This window comes from Triturus cristatus, chromosome 7, assembly GCF_964204655.1.
Source record: "Triturus cristatus chromosome 7, aTriCri1.1, whole genome shotgun sequence".
Taxonomy (NCBI): Eukaryota; Metazoa; Chordata; class Amphibia; order Caudata; family Salamandridae; genus Triturus; species Triturus cristatus.
In genome coordinates this window covers 1,302,217,644-1,302,243,792 of record NC_140590.1, presented here as the reverse complement: position 1 = coordinate 1,302,243,792, position 26,149 = coordinate 1,302,217,644, and the positions used below count along the sequence as shown (strand labels likewise).

The following is a 26,149-nucleotide window of genomic DNA, read 5'->3' as shown; positions in this document are numbered from 1 at the left end:
TCGGTGCCGACTGAGGTTTCGGTGCCGACTGAGGTTTCGGTGCCGACTGAGGTTTCGGTGCCGACGGACTTTCAGGCATCGATGTTGAAGAACGTTTCGGTGCCGGTGGAGACTTCGGTGCCGAGGAACGTTTCTGTGCCGAAGGAGATTTCGGTCTTGGAGCCTGTTTCGGTGCCGACAATGGGTGTTTGGGTGCCGAGGGTGTTAAAGGCACAATTAGGTGAGGTTTGCTCGAGCCCGAGCCACCCACAGGCTTAGTTGTCTTCGGAGCCGGGCCCGAGGGCGGGGCTTCTGAAGAGGATTTCCGGTCGCGACTGGGCCCAACTGGCGGAGTCTTGACCAATGCTTTTTTGGATGGGGCAGGGGCAGGGGGGGTGGTACTCACACGCTGCCCTGGAGTGATGAGGTCATCGGAATCGTCGGCTTCGGACACGATCTCGAGATCTTCGGTGTCGTCTTCGGGAACATCTTGAGCAAAGATGTCCTCCGGTTCTGGAGCTGGTTTGGCCATAATATGGCGTCGAGCTCTTCGGTCCCGGAGGGTCTTCTTCGAACGGAAAGCGGAACAAGCTGGACAGGTGGACTCGTTGTGTTCCGGCGACAGGCAGAGGTTGCAAACCTCGTGGTGGTCACTGTGGGGGAACTTCGCTCCACACTGGGGGCATTTTTTGAAGGGTGTCCTGTCCATCAGCCGCTTCCGGAACCGGTCCGAGTTGATGTCGACGTCGATGAAATGAAGATTAAAGAGTTAAATTGATTGCTGGAAGTTTTCTGCTGGAGCGGAAAAAAGTTCATCCGAACCCAATGGCGGAAAAAAAAACAATCTGCCGATGGAGTGGATGCCCATGCGCACTGTTGTCCAGGGGAGGAGTCACCAACCTCATGACCAAAGACTTCTCCGAAGACAACAACAACCTGCAATCATCCGAGCCCAACACCAGATGGCGATCTTATCCTCAGTGTGTGATCTGCAGCTCATATGCCTCGAACACAGGTTTAAGCAAAGCGATGGACATGCTTCATAGTATCCCAGTCTGCCGAACAACGTCCAACACTTGAACCAAATAACTCCAGACAAAAAGAGTACGTTTCACTCATACAAAAAAGAAACTTCTTTAATGTCAGAACTTTTAATTATGTTGCACTTTACTATATTTTATGAACGGTTAAAAATGCTCTTTTTAGCCAGGTATTAGACCACAGAGAAAAACGGTTTATTGAGTTCTGTCTGCGCATGTGTGAACCTCAAGGAGCTGCACACTGCAATACATTTACAGAACCATGGATCCAAAGCACAATAAATGCATTGCAATGGTTACCACAGTGAAAGTTTTACCATTCAATTGTTCCAAAACAGGTCGACAAATCCAATAGCCGTTTCCCAAACTAGTTAGCTTTGGCACGGAGCTGGGCTCTCTTGCCTGTTACAGCCTGGAAGCCAGTCTTGATGCTAGCTACAGAGCAACGGGAATGACAGGTCTCACATTGCAAGAAATATAATCGAGTGTCCTTCTGTAAGATTGTGTCCGGAGACCGGCAAGTGTGGCAGGTTACATACTCCTCTGCAAAAAAAAAAAAAAAAACAGAAAAAGCTGCATCAGGAATTAAACATGAATAAAATTACAGTTGAATTGGCATATACTTCTTGTAAGAAATCAAGTTACACTAAAATTAAGACATATCCTAGCATGTAAACCACAATTCATTAGCCTATATGGGTCTGAGACAAATAGCTCAGGGTTCTATAGCTAATCCTCAAATTGTTCACGGACTCAACACTTTAGATCAGAATCCAGTGACCCATAATTTGGAGTATGAACAAGTAGACAAAGGCTAAGTAGGGGATAATTCAGATGAGATTTTTTTACATCAGGAAAATATTAGGTGGAAACATTCTTCTTGATGCAATAGTCAAGAGTTAGCACGTCACTGTGGGAAGATTATGTTTGGCAACTACAGAGATTGTTGAGTGTCCTAGTGTCTGCCTGACTGAACTGATCATCAGACAAATTGAAAATCTGTCAAAAATGAGATAATCATCCTAATGCCCAACCACATGCAGAAAACGTGGAAAGAAAAATGGCCAAGTGATATGTTTAGTCTTAAGAAGGCTCTTTCTCATCAAGAATATGTGGGCAGCTTCCAAACTAGTCAGGAATACATCATACCTAGTCTATCATGTGCACAACTGCAACTTTGAAGGTTCCAGTTACAAAATGATGTAAAAAAATTGGCAAAGGTAGGTCATGGTTTGTAATTTAAAGTGTCTGGATGCGCGCGCACCCCCCCCCCCCCCCCCATGTACTCATTCATCATTTCACGCATATTCATCCACATGGACTATTTTTTGCATTCACCCATATCCCATCCACAATACTACACAAACAAAAGCAAATGATGGAGATGCATATTTATATTTCAGATCTACTGGCTTTGCTACTAGACTGAGGGGCGAGGGTTGCAAATATTGTGAAACTTTATGTAAAAGTGCTGTCTATTGAATTACTACATAAAGCTAGAAGACTGAAGGTAAAAATATTATCACATTATTAAAAACGCTTTGGCAAATCCAATGTTTGTCTCTTGTACAGACAATGAACACAACATACCCACAGCATATACACACTGAGATAATAAAAAAATGACAATACGGACATGCGGATAAAGAGATACTCTTCAATAAGCACCACAAGCTTGTGCATGACAACTCCTGTGCAGCGCCTTCGGTCAATGGAAACTGCTTTTAGGGAAGTTCTCCTGGGGTATGAGACAGACTCAGTGGCAGCTGTTCTGCTAAGAGGGAGAAGCGTCGCCCCACTGCTCTTTGAGCAGTGCAAAAAAGAAAATAATCATTATCATTTAATTTTTCCTTGCAGGACTCAGTCAGGTCGGGCAGGGCTGAGCTCGCTAGATTGAGGAGTGGTTTGCATCTAAGTGCTCATGAATGTTTAGACTGCCCTCCTGGCGGGCTAACCAGTCGTGCGCACTTATGTTCCCACCTGACTGCGTTGCACAGCTCGGTGGAGAACATGCCCAGGCTCCCAGGCACGGCCTGAGCAGCCCAAAAGGCCACTCACACCCATCACAACCATGCAGTGTCGTGATTGGCTGGGAGAGTCCGGGAGCCTGAGTGCTTCCATTCCTGTTGCAGTTCGAGTGGGGAAGGGGGACAGGTGGCGACGGCCAAAAGGTAACTTCCAAGGCAGCTACCACTGCATAGACTACATAAGACATTAGATTGGATAGCCACCCAAATGAGTCAACCACTCTGGTGGATAAAGTTGAATCACACACAACTAAGGTCTAGTTTGCATTCTATATGATTTAATTTGAAGCCTCTTGGTGGAAACGAAAATATTTAACTTACCTTTAACAATTATTATGTGGCTTGAAGCTCCTCTTGATTCACATGCTGTGCATTAGGTCAGAAAACTAAAGGTAAAACAAAATGGTTACTTAACAGTAGTAGTTTTGCAGCTTGAAGAATTTTCTGGATTCACATGCTATGCATTATTCCGCCATCTAGTGGTTGAGTCTGGATTTGTCTTTGTTTTTTTCTTGTTTTGGTCGCTGTCGACCACCATTTGGTAAAAACCAAAAGGAAATGATGGACGGAGTGTTGAACATTGCAAGCACTCACCCCCAGTCAACTGATCTAGGTTTAATCCATCACCGTTCTTTAGCCCACTCTGCCACCCCAGTTCAGACAGCATGTCTTCCCTGGACCGGAAACAAGCTTCCTAGGACCGGTTTCTGGCATTTCAGCCGTCTTCAGCCAGGCTTGCTTGAATCCAGTGGCAAAGTGAGCAAGGGACTCACGTCTGAGCATACCCTGCCAACTTAGGGCGAACAAAGCAAAAACCAAAGGAAATGGACGGAGTGTTGAACATTGCAAGCACTCACCCCCAGTCAACTGATCTGGGTTTAATCCATCACCGTTCTTTAGCCCACTCTGCCATTTGGTGCCAGGTATGTTCCCCTGAGTGACGTCAGACGTATTCTGGAGGTCGACGCGCATGGTGGCCATCTTCGGATTCTTTTTTTCTATTTCTTTCTTTGGTTTGTAATCCTTGATAAGGTTTTAATAAACACTGATCTAGTCTTTTAGTTCCCTACCTGTTGTCCTTGTAGGGGAAGGCTGGGTGGGTCGCATGTGAATCCACAAAACTCTTCAAGCTGCAAAACTACTCCTACTGGCAAGTAATCATTTCATTTTGCAGCGTGAATCCTTTTCTGGATTCACATGCTGTGCATTAGATTATATCGCGGTTTCTCCCGTCTTGGGGAGGCTGTGGTGAAAGGAACACTTTGCAAACGGGTGTTGGAGCACCTTCTGTCCAATCTGAGCTTCCTTATTCATCTGTTTGTCCACACAGTAATGCTTTGTGAAGGTGTGGTGATGCCCATGTTGCAGCTGTGCAGAGGGAATCAATGGGTACATTGACCATAAATGCTAGCGTTGCTCCCATCTTTCTAGTGGAGTGCGCTGTTTGTTGCATTGTTCATTTCTTCCTGGCCTTCTCGTAACGTACTTGGATAGCTTGTACTATCCATCTTGCAATAGTTGCCTTTGTGACCGCAGATCCTATGTTGGTATGAGAGTGCGCCACAAACAATGGTTTTGTTTTTTGCAAGTAATGCAGTAAAGCTATCCTAACATCCAGGGTATGGAGGCTTCTTTCTGCTTTATTGTCTGGGTTTTGAAAGAAAACCGGCAGCCTGATGTTTTGATTTAAGTGATACTTAGATACCATCTTTGGCAAGAATTGTGGGTTCGTTTTCAAGATCACTTTATCCTTGTGGATTTGTAAATAGGGTTCTTGTACTGTAAACGCCTATAATTCACTTACTCTGCGTAGTGATGTTATAGCAACGAGTAAGGATAAGGTTTCTTCATTTGAGAGAATACTGTGTTTAGCTCCATGTTTGTACAGGTGCAGCTCTTGGTGGAGCTATTCTCTTGGGTCCTTCTAGGAATCTTAATGACTGGTAGAGTACAAAAGCTTTCGCATGATTTTCCTCTTGTGTATGCCACTACGGCAGTAAGGTGTACCTTAAGGCTTGAAAAACTGGATGTTGCTGTCCAAGAGGTAGGTAAAATAAGTGATAAATTCTTGTTTCTTTATGGAACTGGTCCTGTGGTTTACGATGCACCATGTGGTGTATCGTTTCCATTTTGCTGTATAGCATTTGTGAGAAAGTGGCTCTGTATATACTGTTCCCAAATAGGTACAGTGTGTACAGAGTCCACAGTCCTCAGAGGTTTGGCAGAGGTTAAGGTTAGATATAACCTTACTCTACAAAGTGGTAGCTTGGTCGAGCAGTAAGGCAGTATCAGAGGACAGTGTAAAGCATTTGTTGTACACACTCAGTCAGCAAATTGTCTCACACACTCAAGAACTGAACTCTAGGCCAATGGTTTATATAAAAAATATATGCTTGTTTTATTTTAGAACCAACAATAGGTATTAAAATATACTTTCTCAGAATGTGAACTTGGCTGGTGCTGCTGGCCATTGGAGGGATTCCTTGGACTTCCACTTCAGCTTCTTTTGAAATTATCACCGCGCCTCGCGGCCCGCGCTTCGCGGGAGCCGCTCGAGGGACCGGGACTCTGCTGCTGTTACTTGGGGCATTGTTGGTGTGCTGACCCCACAAGAACCGGCGAATTCAGGACTGCGAGGACCAGGGTGCTGTGCACGAAGCAGATCAGCCGCACCTGGTCCTCTTCCTGACTCCTCCCCCAACACCTTAAACAGGCGGTGTAGCCCCCGCATCGTGGGCTCAGTCTGTGAACTTGGCTGGTGCTGCTGGCCATTGGAGGGATTCCTTGGACTTCCACTTCAGCTTCTTTTGAAATTATCACCGCGCCTCGCGGCCCCCGCTTCGCGGGAGCCGCTCGAGGGACTGGGACTCTGCTGCTGTTACTTGGGGCATTGTTGGTGTGCTGACCCCGCAAGAACCGGCGTATTCAGGACTGCGAGGACCAGGGTGCTGTGCACGAAGCAGATCAGCCGCACCTGGTCCTCTTCCTGACTCCTCCCCCAACACCTTAAACAGGCGGTGTAGCCCCCGCATCGTGGGCTCCGTCTGTGAACTTGGCTGGTGCTGCTGGCCATTGGAGGGATTCCTTGGACTTCCACTTCAGCTTCTTTTGAAATTATCACCGCGCCTCGCGGCCCGCGCTTCGCGGGAGCCGCTCGAGGGACCGGGACTCTGCTGCTGTTACTTGGGGCATTGTTGGTGTGCTGACCCCACAAGAACCGGCGAATTCAGGACTGCGAGGACCAGGGTGCTGTGCACGAAGCAGATCAGCCGCACCTGGTCCTCTTCCTGACTCCTCCCCCAACACCTTAAACAGGCGGTGTAGCCCCCGCATCGTGGGCTCCGTCTGTGAACTTGGCTGGTGCTGCTGGCCATTGGAGGGATTCCTTGGACTTCCACTTCAGCTTCTTTTGAAATTATCACCGCGCCTCGCGGCCCCCGCTTCGCGGGAGCCGCTCGAGGGACCGGGACTCTGCTGCTGTTACTTGGGGCATTGTTGGTGTGCTGACCCCGCAAGAACCGGCGTATTCAGGACTGCGAAGACCAGGGTGCTGTGCACGAAGCAAATCAGCCGCACCTGGTCCTCTTCCTGACTCCTCCCCCAACACCTTAAACAGGCGGTGTAGCCCCCGCATCGTGGGCTCCGTCTGTGAACTTGGCTGGTGCTGCTGGCCATTGGAGGGATTCCTTGGGCTTCCACTTCAGCTTCTTTTGAAATTATCACCGCGCCTCGCGGCCCCCGCTTCGCGGGTGCCGCTCGAGGGACCGGGACTCTGCTGCTGTTACTTGGGGCATTGTTGGTGTGCTGACCCCGCAAGAACCGGCGTATTCAGGACTGCGAGGACCAGGGTGCTGTGCACGAAGCAGATCAGCCGCACCTGGTCCTCTTCCTGACTCCTCCCCCAACACCGTTGCCCTTCATTATATGTACGTCTCCCTGCCTACACGCGCTAGCGGGACGCGCGCGGGTCTCAGCACGGGGCTAAGACCGGGCAAAGAGCGGGCCCTCTGAGGCACGAGGAGACCGGACCGGGGGAATTTCTTCTTCCTGCCAGCAAACGTAAGTCTGGACCCAGAGATATTATTCATCATGGCTGAGACTTTTTCCATAAACACGCCCATAATCACTGGTGGTACAAACAAAGGTACATTGGTCGATTATTTTATTAAGGCTGCTGCGGCTAATGGAAAGGAGACTATGCTAGCTGAACGAAGGGCCGAGCGACGCCGGTCCATAGAATGTATAAAAAACAGGATGCCTATGGATAACTCGCTTCCTATTACCCCTTTTGAGCTAAGTCCCCCTACTTTTACTCAGGAGGCACTAGCCACTGACAATGTTCCTGTATTGCTCAGAGACATAGAATCTGAGCCTGATAAATCCAAATGTCTGCATGATTCCGCGGATTTGCTCCCTTCCAGCATTATTATTAAGGAAATTGATACGATTACCATCCCTTCTCAATCTAAGGTCAAAGCCACTATCAAGAAGGTGGGGAGGGTTGCGGCGCCTAAAGCTCCAAGGCCCCCTCCCACCAAAAGAAGAAAGAGGCTAGGCGATCTGCCAAGGGATAAGATTAACCACTCAGACTTTGGCAAAGGACCCATTTATACCTCAGAAAAAGTATCCTTGCCAAAGGTAACACTTCCTTTACCTATAGTAAACACCATGACCACAAGACCTTCCACCCTTTTCGAACCCTTCTCTTCTGACCCAATTTGTCCCCCGCTGTGCCTACCTAATGAAGGTCCGATCCCAGCCCCTCTCGAGGGCATCGAACAATTGATAAGGTCATTCGCTCTACCCATAATCGAAAGATTAAAAAATATAGAGCAACGCCTAGGGGATCTAGAAATAGCTATCACTAAATATGCGGGGGTACCCAAAGAGCATGTACATTCAGTTTTGCCCCCCCCTGTGGCACTAGTCTCATCCCCTATTCATATCAGGAAAAACGACAGGGCTGGTCTTGATAGCCAGTCTTTGGCCAAATCTTCCAATTTAGCCCACCACTACCAAGTACAAAATGATGTGGGTGAATTGATAAAGGAAGTACCAGACCCTACTCTAGGAATAATTCCAATTGATAGGGGTGGGAATCATTCCCTAGTTAGGGCAAGAGACCGACCAAGCCACCAAGTTGACTTACCCCCAGAGGCAGTCCCATACGTGGTAGTGCTTACGAGAGTCCCGATTCTGGAAAAGGGTAAAAAAGAAGGTTTCCATGAGCTTAAAAATAAAACCATGCATTGGCTCATGTTAAATAGACCCCTTCCCTTCAATGTCAACGGGGAGATTCTACATGTCCGGAGACTCCCTTGGCTAGGCTGTAGAAATAAGGATATTGAGGGGGACATAATCATCATCAATTTTAGAGACCCTAGAGCAGTCACCCACATTCTCGACTATCCTTTGGGTAACACTAGTGGGTCCATTAATCCCCGTGAATTGTTATATTTTTATCCAAGACCTCCAGTCTTATCGAATGCATACCCTAGGGCCCCAGCACGAATGGCGTCATATCCCTTTGCATTCCCTGTAACCACTGATAACCACTGCCACACTTATGCACCCTCTTCTGCGGTTCATGAAAATGCACTAGATTGGGTTACAGTGCTCCCCGGGAGCCATCGACATGGCCCAAGGAGGGCGAACTATAGATTACCATTTACCCCTCTGGAAGTCGCAAATAGATTCGATGGTCTATCACGCATTGATGACTGCGATTGACAGAGGAGTTTCCTTAACAAAGGGCCCAATACTGTGGAGCTTCAGGTTGTGGATACTGATCTGACTCCCCCACCGCAGATTTCTTTTTCGCAAAAATCCACTCCTTTCGGGTTAGTTCTATCTTTGTCTGACCCCTACGCAGCGCCCCACGAACACACTTTCGTGTCTGTAGAGGAATCAGCTACGCATCCCCCCCGGCCCGTATTAGGGGCGGAGAGGAAAAATGCGGTGGGTGGGGGTTTGCTAAGACAGATCCACTCGACACAGGTTGTCCCAGCCAGGGAACGCTCTGGTAGCGGGGTTCGCGCACCCCCAGTGCCAGTACAAAGTACTCCCGATGAGATTGTTATAAGTTCCGATACGGTTTTGAGATCATTAGAAATCCTATCTTGGAACATTGCTGGGTTGCCCAACAAATTAGATTGTAGTGAATGGGCAACCTTTATAAAGAAACATGATATATGCATGTTCCAGGAGACGTGGGCTAGAGAAAACTATTGTTACCCTGGGTTTGCAACTTTTAATGTTCTAGCCAGATGGGGAGGGAAGGGTCGTCCGTCCGGTGGTTTGGCAATATGGATTGGCTCCCACCTTGGATGCAAGGCCGAGATTCTAGAAACCAACTCAGTCGACATCCTGTGTGTGGTCTTACGCTGGCCCACTGGAATGGGCCTGACTCTGGTAAACGTATATTCCAGACCGGTCGGAGTTGCGGGCACTTCAGGGACAATGGAGGCCCTGGTGACATTCCTTGACTCTCTCTCAGGTTCAGCAACACTCTTGGTTGGAGGTGACTTCAATATTCAGTACGAACCACTCCCGAATCACCTGGATGGGCTTAGTAGTGAGGAGGATGATCTCTGGGATATTCCAAGTATTGTGGGTCCGCCAGTTAGGTCATCCTCACCACTCCTACTCCAAGTAATAACAATGACCCTTGCAAACTCACTTAGAGCTTGCAATGGCAGGTTTAAAGGGGACACACCTCCGCAACCAACCTTTAATAGACCAGGCCAGGAGTCCCGGATAGACTACATAATGATCAAACTTCAGGACTGGAAACTAGTTTTAGATTTTAAAATAGCCCCCAGGTTCGACAGTGACCACAATGGCCTGATTCTCTCTCTGGCTGTTGATGGCTTTCTTAATGTTGCTGTCCCAGAAAATAGAGTAAGCGCCCCAAGTTTAACCTTATCTAGCAACAGGCGAAGAATAAGGTGGGACAAGCTCCTAGAGAAACCAAACTGTATCAGGACCATCTACGAGCTGGTGGCATCAGCCCTCGAAAAGGTGGGAAGACTTCTCCCACTATTGCCCTCGCCTGACGGGTGCATTTCCCTTGGGGACATTCATCAGACCCTGTGTAACAATCTTGCCGAGGTATTGAACCCTGTGGTTCGGGACAGGAAAGTGAGGAGAGAAAGAGCCTCATGGTTCAACGCCAGCTGTAGGGAAGCCAAGGCAGACCTTCTCCGGGCATTTAAAAATAAGGTGGCTTTATCGGTAATTAGGGAAAAGCGGGCTGCTTATAAGCTCCTTCTTGAAAATGCCAAAATAGACTGGGACTGGGAGAACTGGTCAGAAATGACAACCGCACTCAAAAGCAGAGACCCAAGGAAATTCTGGCAAATAGTCAAACATGGCTCAGTTGAGCCTGTTCTGGCTATAGAGGGAAACATCGCGCCAGAAGTGTGGGAGGAACATTTTTCATTGCTCTACAGTGCGGCTGGGTTGGACCATCCAGGAACCCAGGTTGGGGCATTAGCTGCCCTAACCACTGATAACTCTTCCGAGATGGGAGACTTTAATTTGGAGGAATTGGAAATGGCAATTACTCGCCTTTCCTCGGGAAAAGCGCCAGGTCTTGATAAGCTTCCGGGTGATCTTTTAAAGCATGCGGTCAGAATCTGGGCTCCCTACCTTTTGGTTCTCTTTAACGCCATCGTACATGGTATGGCGGTTCCCCCCACTTGGCTTGGGGCGGAGATCGTGCCTATTTTTAAAAGGGGCTCACCTTTAATCCCGGCTAATTACAGACCGATCAGTCTGATAGACGTCCCTCAGAAGCTTTTTGCGAGGCTTCTGTTGGATCGCCTCTTGGACTGGATCGAAGACAGGGATATTTTGAGCCCCCTCCAGGCTGGGTTTCGGCAAAAGACTTCCACCATAGACCAGGTCTTTAGACTGTCCCTTTTATACTGGAAAACAATACAGTTGGAGGGTGGCAGCCTCTATACTGTATTTGTGGACCTAAGGGCAGCCTTCGACCTGGTGCCACGTGGTAAGCTGTGGGAAGTGTTGGCTAGAGCGGGGGTGCCTGGTGATCTTTTGTCAATGATCATCCGCCTCCACACCAACACCTATGCTCAAGTGAGGTGTGGTAGGCATGGCGCCCTATCAAATAAGTTCCCCGTTGACAGAGGGGTAAGACAGGGGTGTGTACTTGCACCGACCCTGTTCTGCCTCTTTGTCAACGGGGTTATCGATCACCTCAATAGGGTCCCCAATTCCGATGTCCCAAAGCTGGCGGGAAGGAGGGTTCCGGCAATTATGTTCGCGGATGATACCCTCCTTCTCTCCAAGTCGCCGATGGGAATCCAGCGTGTGCTGGACGGCTTTGGGGACTTTTGTAGAGAGCACGGATTGGAGATTAATACTCAAAAGACTAAATTTATGGTCTTCAATCCGCCACCCAGGTTCCACCGTATCGTATGCATAGGGAACAACACGCTAGAACGAGTCAACACCTTTGAATATCTTGGTGTAACCCTTAATGAGGAATTGGGGTGGGGTCCGCACCAGGAGAAAGCAAGGCTGAAACTAGCGCAACATGTGGGTGGGATACTAAGGATGGTGGGGAAGAATAGGTCGACCCTCAAACCCATAGGTCCCCCGCTCCACATCTACAGGGTGCAAGCCAGAGGAGCCGTAATCTATGGCAGCGAATTGTGGGGTCACAAAGTCTTGGCTAGTCTGACTAAAGAGGAGAATAGGTTTCTTAGGTGCCTAGTAGCCCTTCCTCAAAGTACACCTTTAATGCCATTAAGACTTGACCTAGGCATTAGACCCCTGGAAGAAGAAGTGGCGCTTCGCCCACTGATTTATTGGCGTAGATTGTGGGCTGTACCTGAATTGATCCATTACAGACAGGGTTTGCAGGAAGTTCTTAGTCTTCCAAATTCGGGGAACATTGCCTGGTTTAAATTTGTAAGGAACAATCTGGTGGGCCTAGGTCTCGATGCTCTTTGGAACGACCCCCTGGATGCTTGCCCCAGGCTTCCTAAAAAGGTTTTAACCAAATTGTATTACAATTCTAAGTTTCCCACATTCCGACCTTCTATAACCCTAGGGTCTCTAACGCACCAATTCCTTTGTATTAAAAATGCCTACAGCTTTGAATTAATCCTGGACAATATTTACCCTGTACTAATTAGGAAGCTTTATCTACAATGGAGGCACGGGTCCCTGCCAGTACGTGCACTCACTAGTCACTGGTCTGAGTCTGCACCCAGTACTTGCCCAGCATGCAGAGTATGCGACGAAACTGAGCTGCACATCATATTTTTTTGTCCGGGCTATAGTGAGGCGCGCAGAAAATGGATCACTCCCGTTTGTAGGAATTTGGGCTTTACCAGGTGCCACGAAGCCTTCAGAATTCTCAAGAGTGAATTGGCTGCTTACATTGTGTTTGCCGTGGCCAAATTTCTGGGGGCTTTCTGGCACAAGAGAAAGCGGTACCTGAAAATGCTAACCTGATTAATTTTGTACTGGGTTAAATTGCACATGATTGTATGTAATAAGCAGATATATCGCTGTCCTGGTGTTCTAATGTTCCAATCTTTTTAACACTTTTTAACTATCCAATGTATGATTTTAAATGTATTTATATTCCTATTTTATGTACCTTTTATGGAGAGATTCTCCGAAATAAAGCTTTTTTGAGTATTGAGATGCTTTGGTTAAATACTTTTGCAATATGCAATTGACTTTTGTAGGTAATAGTTACAGGTTGTTGCAATAGGCAACACAATTTCAAACACAATAATACATTGAGCTCAATGGGAGTTAAGTTATTTGCAATAGATTACTTTCAGGATTACTTTTCTAACTCCAGGACTGGATCCTAGATTAAGTCCTGGGACAGGTCTTGGAAACAAGTGAGTAAAGTCGACTTAGTTACTGTTGTGATTTTTAGGCAATATTTTGCTATTTTAAAAGTTGACACTTAGGAAGAAATTTCATAGAAAAACAGTTAATGATTCCCTATGGGAGAAAATTCGAGTTATAGGTATAGTATGTACTCGTTACTTTTGTAATCCAGTACTGGGCTCCTAGGCTCAGTACTGGGACCTCTATCTAAAACAGGTAAGTAATTAAGTTTTCACAGTTGGTTCGATTTTTAAAGAATCTGTAGTTTGCAAAAAAAAAAAAAAAAAAAAAACGACAGAAGAAATTTCACGGAAAAACAGTCAATGATTTCCTGTGAAAGAAAATTGGGTTAATGGTAAGTACGGTTGTGAGTACTTTTCAGGGTCAGTGCTGGGCACCAAGATCCAGCACTGGGAGCTCACCTAATAGCAGGTGAGTATTTGTTACTCGGTTGATTTTAGGTGAATATTTTAAGTTTTAGAAACTCCACACTTAGAAGAAATTTCTGAAGAAACCAGTCAATGTTACCCTATGGAAGAAAATCGGCTTATCGGCATTTGGGTAAGTACTCAACTGGCAGAGTTAAGGTTCTGGGCACAGACTCCGGGGTCTCCCAGGGTCAGGTAAGTACAGTTGTTAAACCCTCAGCGGCACAGGGTGCAGAGTGAGTTAGGCCCAATGTTATCCTATGGGAGGCAGGGGGTCCTTGGTTGGTGGCTGCTGACTAGCAGGCCACGGGGCTGTTTGAGCTGGGCGCCTGGCCACTTGCTCAGGGCAAATAGGTAGGAGTAGAAGTTACACTGCCAGGGCCACTCAGGCGGCTGGGTGCAGGGTGCTTTTGAGTCTTCGGGCGCTCAATGGATTTCAATGGGAAAGCTCCAGGATGAACAAAAGCTGCAAGCTCGGGGACGAAGATTCTTCAGGTGCCACCACCACTTCGAGAGGTAAGTTGGGTAGTTGGAGGATAGGTAGGTACCCAGGAGTTGGTCACAGGGGGACACAGGGCGCCGGGGTGCCTTTTGATGTCGGGAAATCTTACCCTCACCCTCTGTTGATCGCGGTTGGGGGGGGGGGAGGTACCTGGTTCTGAGGCTGCAGGTGTCGTCAGGAGCATCGAGGTGAGTCCTTGGGTGCTGGATTCGGGGTCAGTCGCCAGGGGGACGTCCTCGGGGGTCTTTGTTCACTCCGGCACAGGCCAGGTTTGGCGGGTGCAGTGTGTGCGGTTCGTGGTTCAGGGCTGATGCCAGGGGTTAGAACTTGCTTTCAGCAGAGCCACTGCTCATGGGGGTCCCAGATGCTCAGAGGCACAAGGTATCCAGGTCCTCCGGGGTTTGTGAGGTTGCTGGCCACAGGAGGTGCCGGGATTTAGCAGGAGCAGGTTCGAGGGTCGACAGGCTGGTAGGGCTGGGGCCAAAACAGTTGGTGTCTTCCTCTTCCTAGCAGCTGCACTGCAGGTCTTTCTTCTTGCTCTTCTTTGCTTTTTCGGAATCTGGAGAAGGAAGGTTCAGGGTGCCTCTAGATACTAGATTTAGGGGCGTTACAGGTAGGTAAAGGGCAGGGACAAATGGGTCCCTGCCCTGGGGTGGGTACACCCCCTATCCTGCCATTCTCCTGTGGGACGGGAGCAGCAGCCTAGTCCTGATTGGGCAGGGCTTCCCATCTTCAAGATGGCGAGAGCCCAGAGATGTGCTTCACCTCGCCCCCCCCACCTGAGGGGTGGGGTTGGCAGAGGCTGGCACATCCCCTGTCCTTACTTGGGGTTTCCGGCCATTCTTCCCGCCAGAGTGGGGGTCAGAACCGGTGGGGGCCAGTTGCTGAGTACAGCCTGGGGAAGCTCACAAAGGCGGCATGCCTTTGAAGCTTCCCCCTGCCCATTCTGGGGGAAGACCACCTAGCACCTCGCCCAGGATGTGCATTGTTGCAGGCCCAGGAGAGGGAGGGCTCTCCAACCAGGGGTCCAGCAACATGTCTGCTGTGTGGCAGCCTAGGCAGCCTCTCAGACCAGACGTGGATTGCAGGTTAGGTTTCAGGGGGCATCTCTAATATGTTCTCTGTAGTGCGTTGTACATTAAATCTCACACTGGCATCAGTGCGGGTTTAATGTGCTGAGAAGTTGGATACCAAACTTCAGTCTTCAGTGTTGCCATTATGGTGCTGTGGAGTTAGTGTTTGACAAGCTCTCAGCACCATATACTCTTAAATGGCAGCACTGCACTTACAGTGCCCAGGAATGGACCTGGGTACTGTAGGGGCATAAGGCTCCTGTGCCCACACCACTGGCATAGGGCACCCAGCTAGAGGGGTGGCTGATGTATGCCAAGGCAGTGTAGGTTGGGGGCATGGCACACAGGGATGTGTGCCATGTCGACTCTTTGGTTTGCCTTGTACCCAGACACTCAGCCTGCGAGGGCAGTGTGGTTGTGTTAGGGTACAGGGCCTGTAAGGGTGGCACAATAAGTGCTGCAGCCCTTAGAGGCCTTCCCTGGTCACAAGGCCCTGGGTACCTAGGGTACCATTTACCAGGGGCTAACATGTGGCCAGGGTTTGCCAATTTGGGTTTGAGGTCTTTAGGGAAGGAACATAAGCCCCGGGCACCTGATTGGCAGGAGTCCAGAGCACACTCAGTCAGCATTCATTCAGCAAAAAGTGGGGCATACCATGCAAGAAAGATGGCACTTTCTCGTGGATAGTTTCCTCGCCTGAGTATTTCCATGGTTCTTATCGGTAGATTGAGATGACCAAATTCTATGTATTCAGGCGCCAAGCTGCTAGTTGCAGTGTTGCAGTGTTGCTGGTTCCTGGCACTGTTGCATTGTCAGCAGGTGTTTGTTTTGATCCTGATCATTTCTCCTCTGGATAGTTCTAGGAGAGTGGAGAACCATGCTTGCCTTGGCCAATGAGAATCATATTTGTTCCTGGCTCATTTGCCTTTTGTAGCACCCTTTACATTAGGGGTATTGGTGGAAAGGCATAAACAAATATCAGACCAATTCAGTAAACATGCATTTCCCCTTGACAGGTGGTGTGGAAACCTGGAGGCAAAGTATTGGCATTTCTTGTTCTGTATTGTCGCAAACAGGTCCAACACTGGTGTTCCCCAGATGACGAATAGGTACTGAATTGTTGTCTGTTTCAGCTCCTATTCTTGAGAGCAATTGTTCTGTCTGCTCAGTTGGTCTGCTGTGATGTGGTCTACTCCTGGTAGATGTACTGCCTATAGATGGATCTTTTGTGGTATTGCCCAGTGCCAAATTTCCTGTGCCAGTTTGCTCAGTGGAAAAGACCTTGTTCCACCTTGTTTGCTGAGATAGAATATTGTGTTTGTATTGTCTGTTTGTATTAGAATTGTTTTCCTCTGAATAGGTTTCTGAAATGCCTTGAGGGCCAGAAGCAAGAGTTACTTACCTTCAGTAACGATGTATCTGGTAGAGACGTTGTCTAGCCGCAGATTCCTTAACTTAGAATTATCCCCAGGGGTCAGACTGGCTCCGGAAATTTTTTGCAGCAGCACCTCTGCGCGCCGGGGAACGGCACCCCCACGACCCCGCCCTGACGTCGTCCACAGATGTGGTGTCAGCGAGGTCATATAAGTCCCTCCCGGTGTGCGGACGTCAGTTTTCTTCGGAGAAACTTTTCCGGGGCACAACGCGGAGCCACCAACGAAACTGTGTAAGTATGGGAACAGTGTGCGAAGGAGGAAAAGTCCGAAAAACAAAGAAATCGGATGGTGCATAACATGATCATAAAGGACAGTGTTAGACACTGTATACCAAAAAAACAAGTAGTAAGAGCAGAGCACCGCTCTGAGAAACAACCCCGTACGCGAGGCGTAGACCCTCCCCAGAGGCTGAGTAACAAGAGAAGAATGTCCTGATAAACAGGAAGGCTGCCATTACAACGCAGAACCGTGCCGGCCAACAAGGGCGGAGCACAGGAAGAAGAATCCACTGCGAGGTGACATTACATGGAATGGTGCATTCCCCTGTAGAGATCGGAGGACCAAGGCACAGCCCAATAGACCCGAAAAGAGGCAACTGCAGAGGAGACAAGAAACCCTAAACCCTAAACCAATGAAGGGAGGGAAAAGAACAGGAGAAGACCCCACACTGGAAGGACTATAGTGGAGGAATGCAGAGAAAGGGAAGAATGAATCTCCTGTTGAAAGCGAAAAGCACCACTCCACAGTAAGAGAAGCCACCCAGAGGGAGGCTGCTGCAGAAGGCAAAGTCTAAGAGGGTCGCATCAACTTGAGCACCCTGGATAAAGACCAGTGCCAACTGAAAGGAGGCAAGGTGGAGAACCCCACCTGGAAAGGTCCTCGAAGAACTGGGAGGATGGGTGGGTGTTAAGAAATCTGCAGCTTGACGTCTCTACCAGATACATTGGTACCGAAGGTAAGTAACTCGTACATCTGATAGAGATATCTAGCTGCAGATTCCTTAACTTAGAATAGATACCACAGCCATACCCCAAGGGGGAGGTGGGTCTGCGACAGAACAGAAAGTGCCCGAGAGCACCGAGCCTGCAACAGGGTGACGTACAATGGGGAAAGCTGTCGCGGTGCAGCCAATCAGCAGACCAAGCAGCTCGGAAGAGCAAAAGACAATGAGAGGCAAAGGCAGCACAAGACAACCAGAAGGGCATGAGACCTCACCTGTGTGAAAACGAGATGGAATAACAGCACTAAACCACAATCCCAGAATGGAAGAGAGAGTTCATAATGAGGGAAGGAAAAAGTACTACTCCCAGAGCCCAATGGCCGCTAAGTTGTCACCAACCAAGATCCAGAGGACAACATGGAGTGACAGAACCAGAGCCTACCCGGCGGGCCTACGCAAGGGAGGCCGGACAGGCAGCGAAGGGCAAGAAGCAGGGACTGAGGAACGTCCCAGAAGCGCAGGTGTGAAACACTAGACATGCCAAGTGCAATACTCAGTCACAGGAAAGCGACAGAGTCGGACAGCAACCTGCTGAGGCACAACGAGGAACATGCACGTAGCAGACAGCTATGGAGACAAAGCAAGTGGCATGGCAAAGATGATTAAGGGACTGTCCAACAAGGCAACTCGAAGGCCGAGGGGGGGGGGCAGGGAGAGATGGGAGAAAGAGAAAAAGAAAGAGAAAGAGAAAGAGAGACCAGAAGAGGAACTGTCCCACAGGCACACCAGACTTGGATAAGGGTGAAACCTGAAGGAAAAAAAGCATTTGAAGAGTGTCAGAGTCGCCTATAGGAACCATGAAGTGCACACAGAGCTGTGGAAAACCACCTCAGAGCTCCGGAACCACCACCTCCGACTGGGAGGAGAAAAGCACCCCCACAGAAGAGAGGGACTGGTTAGTACATGAACGGGACAGACAAGAACCCCAAGAAAAGCATCCAGAAGAGGAGGCTCACCCCAGGGAGCGGACCAATGGGAACCCTTTTTAGGCAAAAGCAGCATGAAAAGGCACCGAAGTGTACTATAAAACGTGCCAAAGAAGAAAGCCGCAGTGTAGAACTATGGCAAACCTGAGCACAAGGCACCCAACTGCTGCCCGAAAAACGGGTATATAGGACCAGTGGTCATCAGCATGTGGGTATATATTGAAAGGGCGAGCCACGAGACCAACGCAGCTGCGGGCGCTAAAGCAGGAACCCACCGAAAGCACCGGCGGCAGGGTGGCAGCCTCGGAAGAAGAGTGTTGAAACACACTGAAAAAGACGTCCAAAGGGATAATGGCAGAAGAACATTCAGCAACAAGGAAAAAAACCCTAGAAGAGGAGTATGAAACAAACAAGGCGCAAGCAGGGTGGAACCTGTGGGAGGCAGTGCCAGAAGGCACAACACGGAAAACCACGCTAAACAGTAAGATAAGGACACCAGGGGATGGGAGGAGCCCAAAGACCTCCACGCCTGCCTGGTGCGGAGCAGAGCTACACAAAAGCATACCACCTGGGGTATATCACGCCCCAAAAGAAAAAAAACAAAAAAATGGGGAACTCTTAGGGTAATCCATAGTCAGGTCAAGACACGAAAAACCTGCGGAACACCGCCACAGGCGGTTTACTGCCAGCCCAAAAACGCATGGTCCGACTTGTGGATGCGGAATGAAAGGAAGGAGGGGTAACCACCCCAGGGTATGATGACCCGAGACCTGCCAAGTACAAGCCTATGGGGGGGGGGGCAAAAGCCTGCAAGGAGGCGCTGAGTTGGCGTGGGTATTAAACAAAAGGACCCCATCAAAAGGCAGGTCAACAAGGCACTCCCGAATATTCTCCGGGAAGACGCCATCCCACAACCAAGCATGGCAGCGTAGTGCAACAGAACCGGCCATAGCCCGGCCTAAGGAGTCTGAGGTATCCAGGGCCAACCGGATAGTAAATTCTGCCAGGTCACGTCTGTCACGGATATGACGGAGGAGGTCAGCATGAGTCCCCCTCAGAGGTCGAAGAGATAAGAGACTCGGCAGAGTCCCAAAGGGCAGAAGTAGCCCGAGCCAACACACACTGTATTGAGGGAGCGCTAGTGGAGGCGAAAATATTACGACCCCACGACTCCAGCCATCTAGACTCCCGGGAGGGAGGAGGCAAGGAAGGAAAGGCAGCTTGCAGAACAAGCCCGTGAACGTGCGGATAAACAAACAAGGCGGTGCATGATGGAACTAGCCACTGGATCACCCGACTGCGGCCGAGCCCAGGTCCCCAGAAGGGCATCATAAAGGGAGGCTTCGAAAGGGAGAAGCGGCTCTACATTCCCCGAACCGTGGTGGAGAACATCCAACAGGGGGTCAACAGGCAGGGGAAGTGAAGTAGGCTGCATACGCAGAATGCGGACGGCCATAGAAACAACCCTCACAAAGGCCACACCAGCCTCGGGAGCCCTCCGAGGAGGGGAGAGTAACTCATCCATGGGTGAGGGCTGTAAGCTGAGCCGCCCATTCCAAGGGTATTGTCCGACGAAAGGAGGAGCAGACCAATGACCAAAGGGAGAAAGCCCCATGGATGAATGAGGGTCCTGAAGGGGCTCTTGAGGAGGCGGAGTGTCTGCCGGAGCATCAAACTCCAAGGGGGTGGAGAGGCAAGGATGGATCCGGTGTTGACGGGGATCCGGTGTTGATGGACATCGGGGTGACGCCGAACTGTTCCAGGAGGCCTCCGGAGCAGAGTCAACGACCTGGCGTCGAGGCTGCGCCAGGGCGGCCTCGTCCGGCGCCGACTCAGCCTCGTCCGGCACCGACTCAGCCTCGTCCCCAACAGGCTCTGGTTCCGAAGTAAGGAACGGAGCCGGGGAGGCAAGTCTATGGCGCTGGACTGGCGCTGCCTCAGAAAACGCAGCCGCCTGTCCGGAGGGCCGATGGGGACTCTGAGACTAGCTGCGAGTACCAACAACCACCTGCGATGCCACAGGGAGCTCCACTGGACTATGCAACACGTTAGGGGTGCTACGGGCCGAAGAGGGGGACCCAGCCGTGCCCTGACACAATACCTCCATCACCTGAGGCAAGGTGCTCAGTCTGCGCTGGGGGCGAACCCACTGCCGAGTCCACCGGAGACCCTGCACGTAGCAGGGGGGGGGGGGGTCAGAGGACGGCCCAGGGAGAGAAGGGGACCCAAGGGAGGCCAGCAAGGCCGTGGCATAAACTGCCATTTGGGTCTGAGTCGCCCCCACACCAGGAAATGGCGGATAGGGGAGGGCAAACTCTCGGGGGTGCACGACCGGAGAAGTCCGGGAACTAGTGCCCACTACAACAGGAGGAAGGGAGGTTGATTACCTCGGTGCCAGGACTTACCAGGGACGTGCGAGCGATGCACACGGGAACTAGACGGGGACCGACGCCGCAAATAGAACCCTCTGCTACCGGGACCTGCCGCCGAAGAGGAGGCCGGGGGCCGAGACGACGCCGACCGGGAAGCCTAAAGTAGCTTCACCGGCGCTCCCGCCATGACTTCGGCTTGAGTTGTTGGCAGGCATCGCAATCCGTCGAGTTGTGGTGTTCGTCCAGGTACAACATGCAGATAAGGTTTGGGTCGGTCGCGGACATTTGCCGCGAACAGGAGGCACACGTCTTAAAGCCCCGCACACTGTTCCAGACGCAAACAGCGTCAAATGGGGCCTGAAAACAGGCCAGAGGACCGGCTTACTCCGGATCCGCGTTTCACGTGGAAAAGGAGGAAACTGACGTCAGCGCGCCAGGAGGGACTTAAATGGCCCCGCTGACGTCACATCCGTGGATGACGTCAGGGCGTGGTCGTGTGGCGCCGTCCCCCGGCGCGCAGAGGTGCTGCTGCAAAAAGTTTCTGGATCCAGTCTGACGCCTGGGGATAAATCTAAGTTAAGGAATCTGCGGCTAGATGTCTATCAGATAAACAGTTATCTCTAGGAAATTGATCGGTTTGATGGAGTCCTGTTCACTCCATTGCAATGTACTGTTAGCTGGTTGAGATGTGCTCCCTATCCGTTGGGGGGTGCATCTGTAGTGACTGTCACAGATGGAGTTGGGTAACTGAAAGGTTTCCCTTGAGCTATGTTGGATGCCCACCATGCGTCTCTGCTTGCATTTTTTGTGTAACAACCACAAGATCCTTCCAAAGTCCTGTGGCCCGTGACCAGCTGTTTTTGAGCCATTCCTGAAACGGGTGCATGTGTTGGCGAACGGGAGGGATTAGTGGGATACAGGATGCCATCAAGCCCATTAGTTTCATAACCTTCCTCACTGTCAGACTGTCCCCCCCTGGTAGAGGGCTATTTTGTGGTGGATAGCTTGTATCCTGGCCTATGTGGGATAAGCCTTTGCTTTCAGCATTTGTATTCAGTCTTGCTCCCAGGAAGGTTTTCTCTTTTTCTGGTGTTGACAATTTTTGTGGTTTATTGAAAAAAACAGTCTTTGTAGAGTTTGAATTGTCTTTTGAACATGGTTGAGACAGGTCAGTCTCGTGCATCCCCTTATTAGCCAATCGTCTAGGTAGGGGTAGACGTGGAACTTGCTTCTTCTCAGATGACGCCACGGTGGCTAGACACTTTCTGAACACCCGTGGGGCTGATTTTATGCCGAACGGAAGTACCTTGAATTGGTAGTGTTTTGTTGTACAGGAACCGCAGGTACTTTGTGCTTTTTGTTCATAGGGATATGTAAAAAGACGTCCTTTAGATCTATTGTTGCCAAATAATCCCCCTTTTGGATTTGCAGGAATATTTTTTGAAGTGTACACATTTTGAAGTGTTGCGGTAGTATGAATTGGTTTATGAATTTTTTTTTATTAATTTTTCCATAACCTTTGAGGAATTGCAAGTCAGACATTACATTGTGCTACATAACAGCTCAAATCAACACAGTATAGACCAAGTCAAGCATTCAAAAAACCAAGCCGACTGCACCTTGCCAGAAGTATGCACATGTTGAGGCTGAAATCGCAAGATCACTTCACTGGGGTCCCTCCCCAAGAGGGGGTCACAAACTCTGCTACAACATCATTGGTAAGTGCCGCGGGCGGGGGCCTGTAAGGAAGGCGGAGGCAGTCAATGACCAGCACTGGCAGCCGCCGCAGGCGGAGCGCCGGCAGGGAGCGTGGAAGAGGCAGCACCCTGGAAGAGATACAGGAATGGAGGTAAGTCACCAGAGAGGCCCAGATGTCAACAGGACGGGATTTGGCGGGCAGCAAGTCCCAGAATTCCGACAGCAGAGTCTGGCACCTTGAGGCGTCCTCCAGCCAGCTCTCAACCCTAGGCGCAGGTCTGCGACCCCAGCACATGGCCACCTTACGCCTGGCCAGGACCAGCAACATCGCAATCAGGCGTCGAGAAGCATCTGGACAGAATTTTACAAAACCAAGAAGGCACAGGGGAGGGTCGGGATGCACCGTAGTGCCTGTAATGTCAGAGATAGTGGAACACACCGCCCGCCAGAATTCGGAACCTTAGGGCATAACGCTAAATGCGCGAAGTCCGCAGCAGGGGCAGCACAACGCATACAGGTATCACTGGGTATGAGCCCGAGCTTGTGGAGCTGAACAGGGGTACGCTACAGTCTGTGCAGGTACTTAAAATGTATCAGACTGAGCCAATAATTTGGGGACAACTTCATCTGGTTGCAGCAGTATAGCCAGTCGGATTGCGCAAGGTCCGCACCCCACGCCTCCCGCGCACGGTCCGTAGAAATGGAGGTGGACGTTAGAGTAAAAGCGTATAATTTAGTGACTAATTTTTGCGGGGTCGGGATGTATATATGAAGTCAAGAGCTGGCATAGTGGGCGGGGGCTGCAGCCCAAGAAGGGCTGAAGCACGTGCAATCTTCATGGATGATGCAGAAGTATTGCACATCTTCCTGCCATAAGAGTCCATTTGCTTACTGTCCTTTTCTGGAGGACCTGAAGCTGATGAGGCTGCGGAGTGCGCTTACCTGGCGGCTGCCACAAGGACTGAATCCGCCGGAGGATCAGACCTAAGGAACAAGGGATCCTGGTCTGGAGCTTTGTACTTCTTTGCGATCGACGTAACTGACCCCACTGTCGCAGGGGTGAGGAACGTGGCCGTAGCTGGTTCTAAAAAGCCTGACACCAGAGGTAGCAGAGGTCTGGGAGCTGTACGATGGTGCAGTGTCGCAAAAATAATTGATGTAGGGACCACAGGAGTGTACAAACTGATAAAAAGTTTCTTAGCTCCTCTGCCAAGTACGTCAGAGAAAGTCCCGATGTCAGATATGGGAGACACCCTTGAAGGCGGCGTTGATGAAAAGGTTGGCGAGTAGTCCCGCACAGAAGACCTCGTGGATGAAGACCAGGTGGATGATCTTCTGCGCCTCCTCTTGTGTGGAGGTTCATGGCATGAGCTGTGACGACCCCTGGGCCCTTGATCGGTGTGTAGACGGCGATCTTGGTCTTCTGGAAGGCGGCTTTGAAGATTTTGCAGGAGCGCCTCTATCAGGGTCTCTTGAGGTTCTAGAAGGTGAGTATGTCCGAGAGTAGTCCGAGCCTGGACTTCTGCGGTCAACTGTTCAAACGCCCTGCAGCCGCCGAGGCGACAGACCGTAAACCCTGTTTTCGCCAGCTCTAGGAAATCTCTCTGGAGAAATCTGCACAATATTCAGCCCTGGAGATGACGACTGGGCTCCTGACGTCGATAAGGTTTGGGTCACCTTCGCCGTTGATCTGTGTGGCGATCTGCTGTAGGAACGTCGTCCTGTCCTAGACGTTGGTCTCGAAGTCGACCGCCCACGGCTATGGGGGGACCTTGACGGCAGCGATGGGGCGACCTCGACCTCCCATGATGCCTCGCTGACGTAGATCTCCTCGACGTCTAATGATATGACCTCGACAACTCTCTTGACGTCGACATGACCACTCGCGGTATGATCTTCGCCGTCGAGTCTCTACGTCGACGGAAGCCTCAACGTTGACAGGGCTTTAGCAGGTCTCTCTGGACCCACAGCTTTCAAACCCGAAGTGCTGTGCCTCAACGCAGACTTACTGGCATGTGGCGGAGTCTCTCGACGATGACTTGTCCCTAGACGCTGAAGAGTACCTCGGCCTCTTCGATGGCGATCGACGAACATGGTCACCTGCTTCTTCCTGGACTCGGGAGGTGGAACGACGCCGTTTTCTGTGTTGCTTGCATAGGGCGCTCTGAAGTCTCCATGGCCACCTCCATGATTGCTTCTATCCCTCTCCAGCTTTGCATAAAGCTTGATGCGTTCTGTCACGCAGAGTCCTTTTAGAAAACTTCTGGCAATGATAACACTGGTCAGGGTTGTGTGAAGATGGAAGGCACACAATACACACCGAGTGTTGGTCTGACAGTGTCATTTTCTTGTCACAGGAAGGACATTTCCGAAATAAAGCAGGCATTCTGACTCGAAAAAATTTGGAAAAGACCAAAAAAACAGTAGAATATAGCTCTAGGGATCAGATACTGTCAAATATATCACTTTCAGTCAAAAAACTGAAGAGCTCAAATTCCAGGATCCTCACAGAAGGAGCCAGAAAAAAGAACTGACCTAACTGTCAGCTGTGGTGCATGATGGGAGAAGAGGGTCTCCTGCAGGTTTTAAAGGCACAGTACCCTAAACTTGGAAGCCTTAAAGGCAAGGTGTCAGTTTTTTGTCTTTGTTTCATTATTTCCTTGTGGCAATAAAGCATTGGTATATGACAATTGTTCAGTGCATGTCCTCTTTTCCTTATGGGTTAGGAGGGTATTTGTCTTACAATGCAAACCTATGTAATTTCAGCATTTCTGCCATGTTGAAAACATTGTAGGATATATATATATATATATATATATATATATATATATATATATATATATATATATATATATATATATATATATATATATATATATATATATATATATATATATATATATATATATATATATATATAAATATTTTTTACACATGAGAAGGAATATGCTACTTACCAGTATGCATCTGTTCTTGGCATGTAGAGCTGCAGAGTTGTACACTTAGCATAGATCGCCATCTGGTGTTGGGCCCGGATGTTTGCAGTTTGTTTTTGTTCTTTGGACAGTCTTTGGAAGTCCCGAGTTCGGTGACTCCTCCTTCGGTCCGTACTGCGCATGGGCTTCGGCTCCATCCTCAGATTGTTTTTCGCCAACAGGGAAATGATGGAGCGTAGTAATAACAGTGAGAAACCCATGTGTGTTGTATCTAAATAAGATGGACTGGAACGGATACAGGTAGCCGGGGAGGTGGGTGGGCGTGTACAACTCTGCAGCTCTACATGCCAAGAACAGATGCATACTGGTAAGTAGCATATTCCGTTCGAGGCATATGAGCTGCAGATTGTACACTTAGCATAGATTATATAGCAGTACCCAACCTTAGCGGCGACCACCGGTATCCGTTGCAGCGGTTTGAAAAAGTGTCTCTAGTACAGCCTGGCCCACACTAGCTTGTTGCTTGGAATGCACGTCTACACAGTAATGTTTTGTAAAGGTGTGCGGTGTTGACCATGTGGCTGCTTTGCAGATGTCATCTAAGGGTATGTTCCCTAGAAAAGCCATAGAAGCCCCTAACTTTCTAGTAGAGTGGGCTTTAGGTGGAACAGATAATGTTCTTTTTGCCTTTTGATAGCAAATTTGTATGCACTTTACAATCCACCTAGCTATCCCTGATTTAGAGATGGGGTTGCCTTTATGTGGTGGAGAGAAGGAAACAAACAATTGTTTAGTCTTCCTGAAAGGTTGCGTTCTTTGTATGTAGTACAGTAAAGCCCTCTTAACATCAAGT

The 26,149-nt window shown here is 49.6% G+C and overlaps 1 protein-coding gene across 9 annotated transcripts in view; it reads right to left on the bottom strand.

The window, feature by feature from the left end:
- Nucleotides 1-1,084: 1,084 nt before the first annotated feature.
- The window catches only part of LOC146811945 (eukaryotic translation initiation factor 2 subunit 2), a 268,399-nt gene continuing 243,334 nt past the window's right edge, over nucleotides 1,085-26,149 (bottom strand). For 6 of the 9 annotated variants that reach the window (XR_014966807.1, XM_085618911.1, XM_085618918.1 and 3 more), the window contains one exon: nucleotides 1,085-1,562. Coding sequence is in view for 8 of the 9 variants with exons in the window: in XM_085618911.1 (XP_085475037.1) it covers nucleotides 1,387-1,562 (176 nt within the window). In the remaining variant the exon portion in view is untranslated. Of the gene's footprint in view, nucleotides 1,593-8,210; nucleotides 8,243-26,149 lie in introns of those variants that run through there. The other 3 variants (XM_085618913.1, XM_085618912.1, XM_085618917.1) reach the window with 2 other exon arrangements.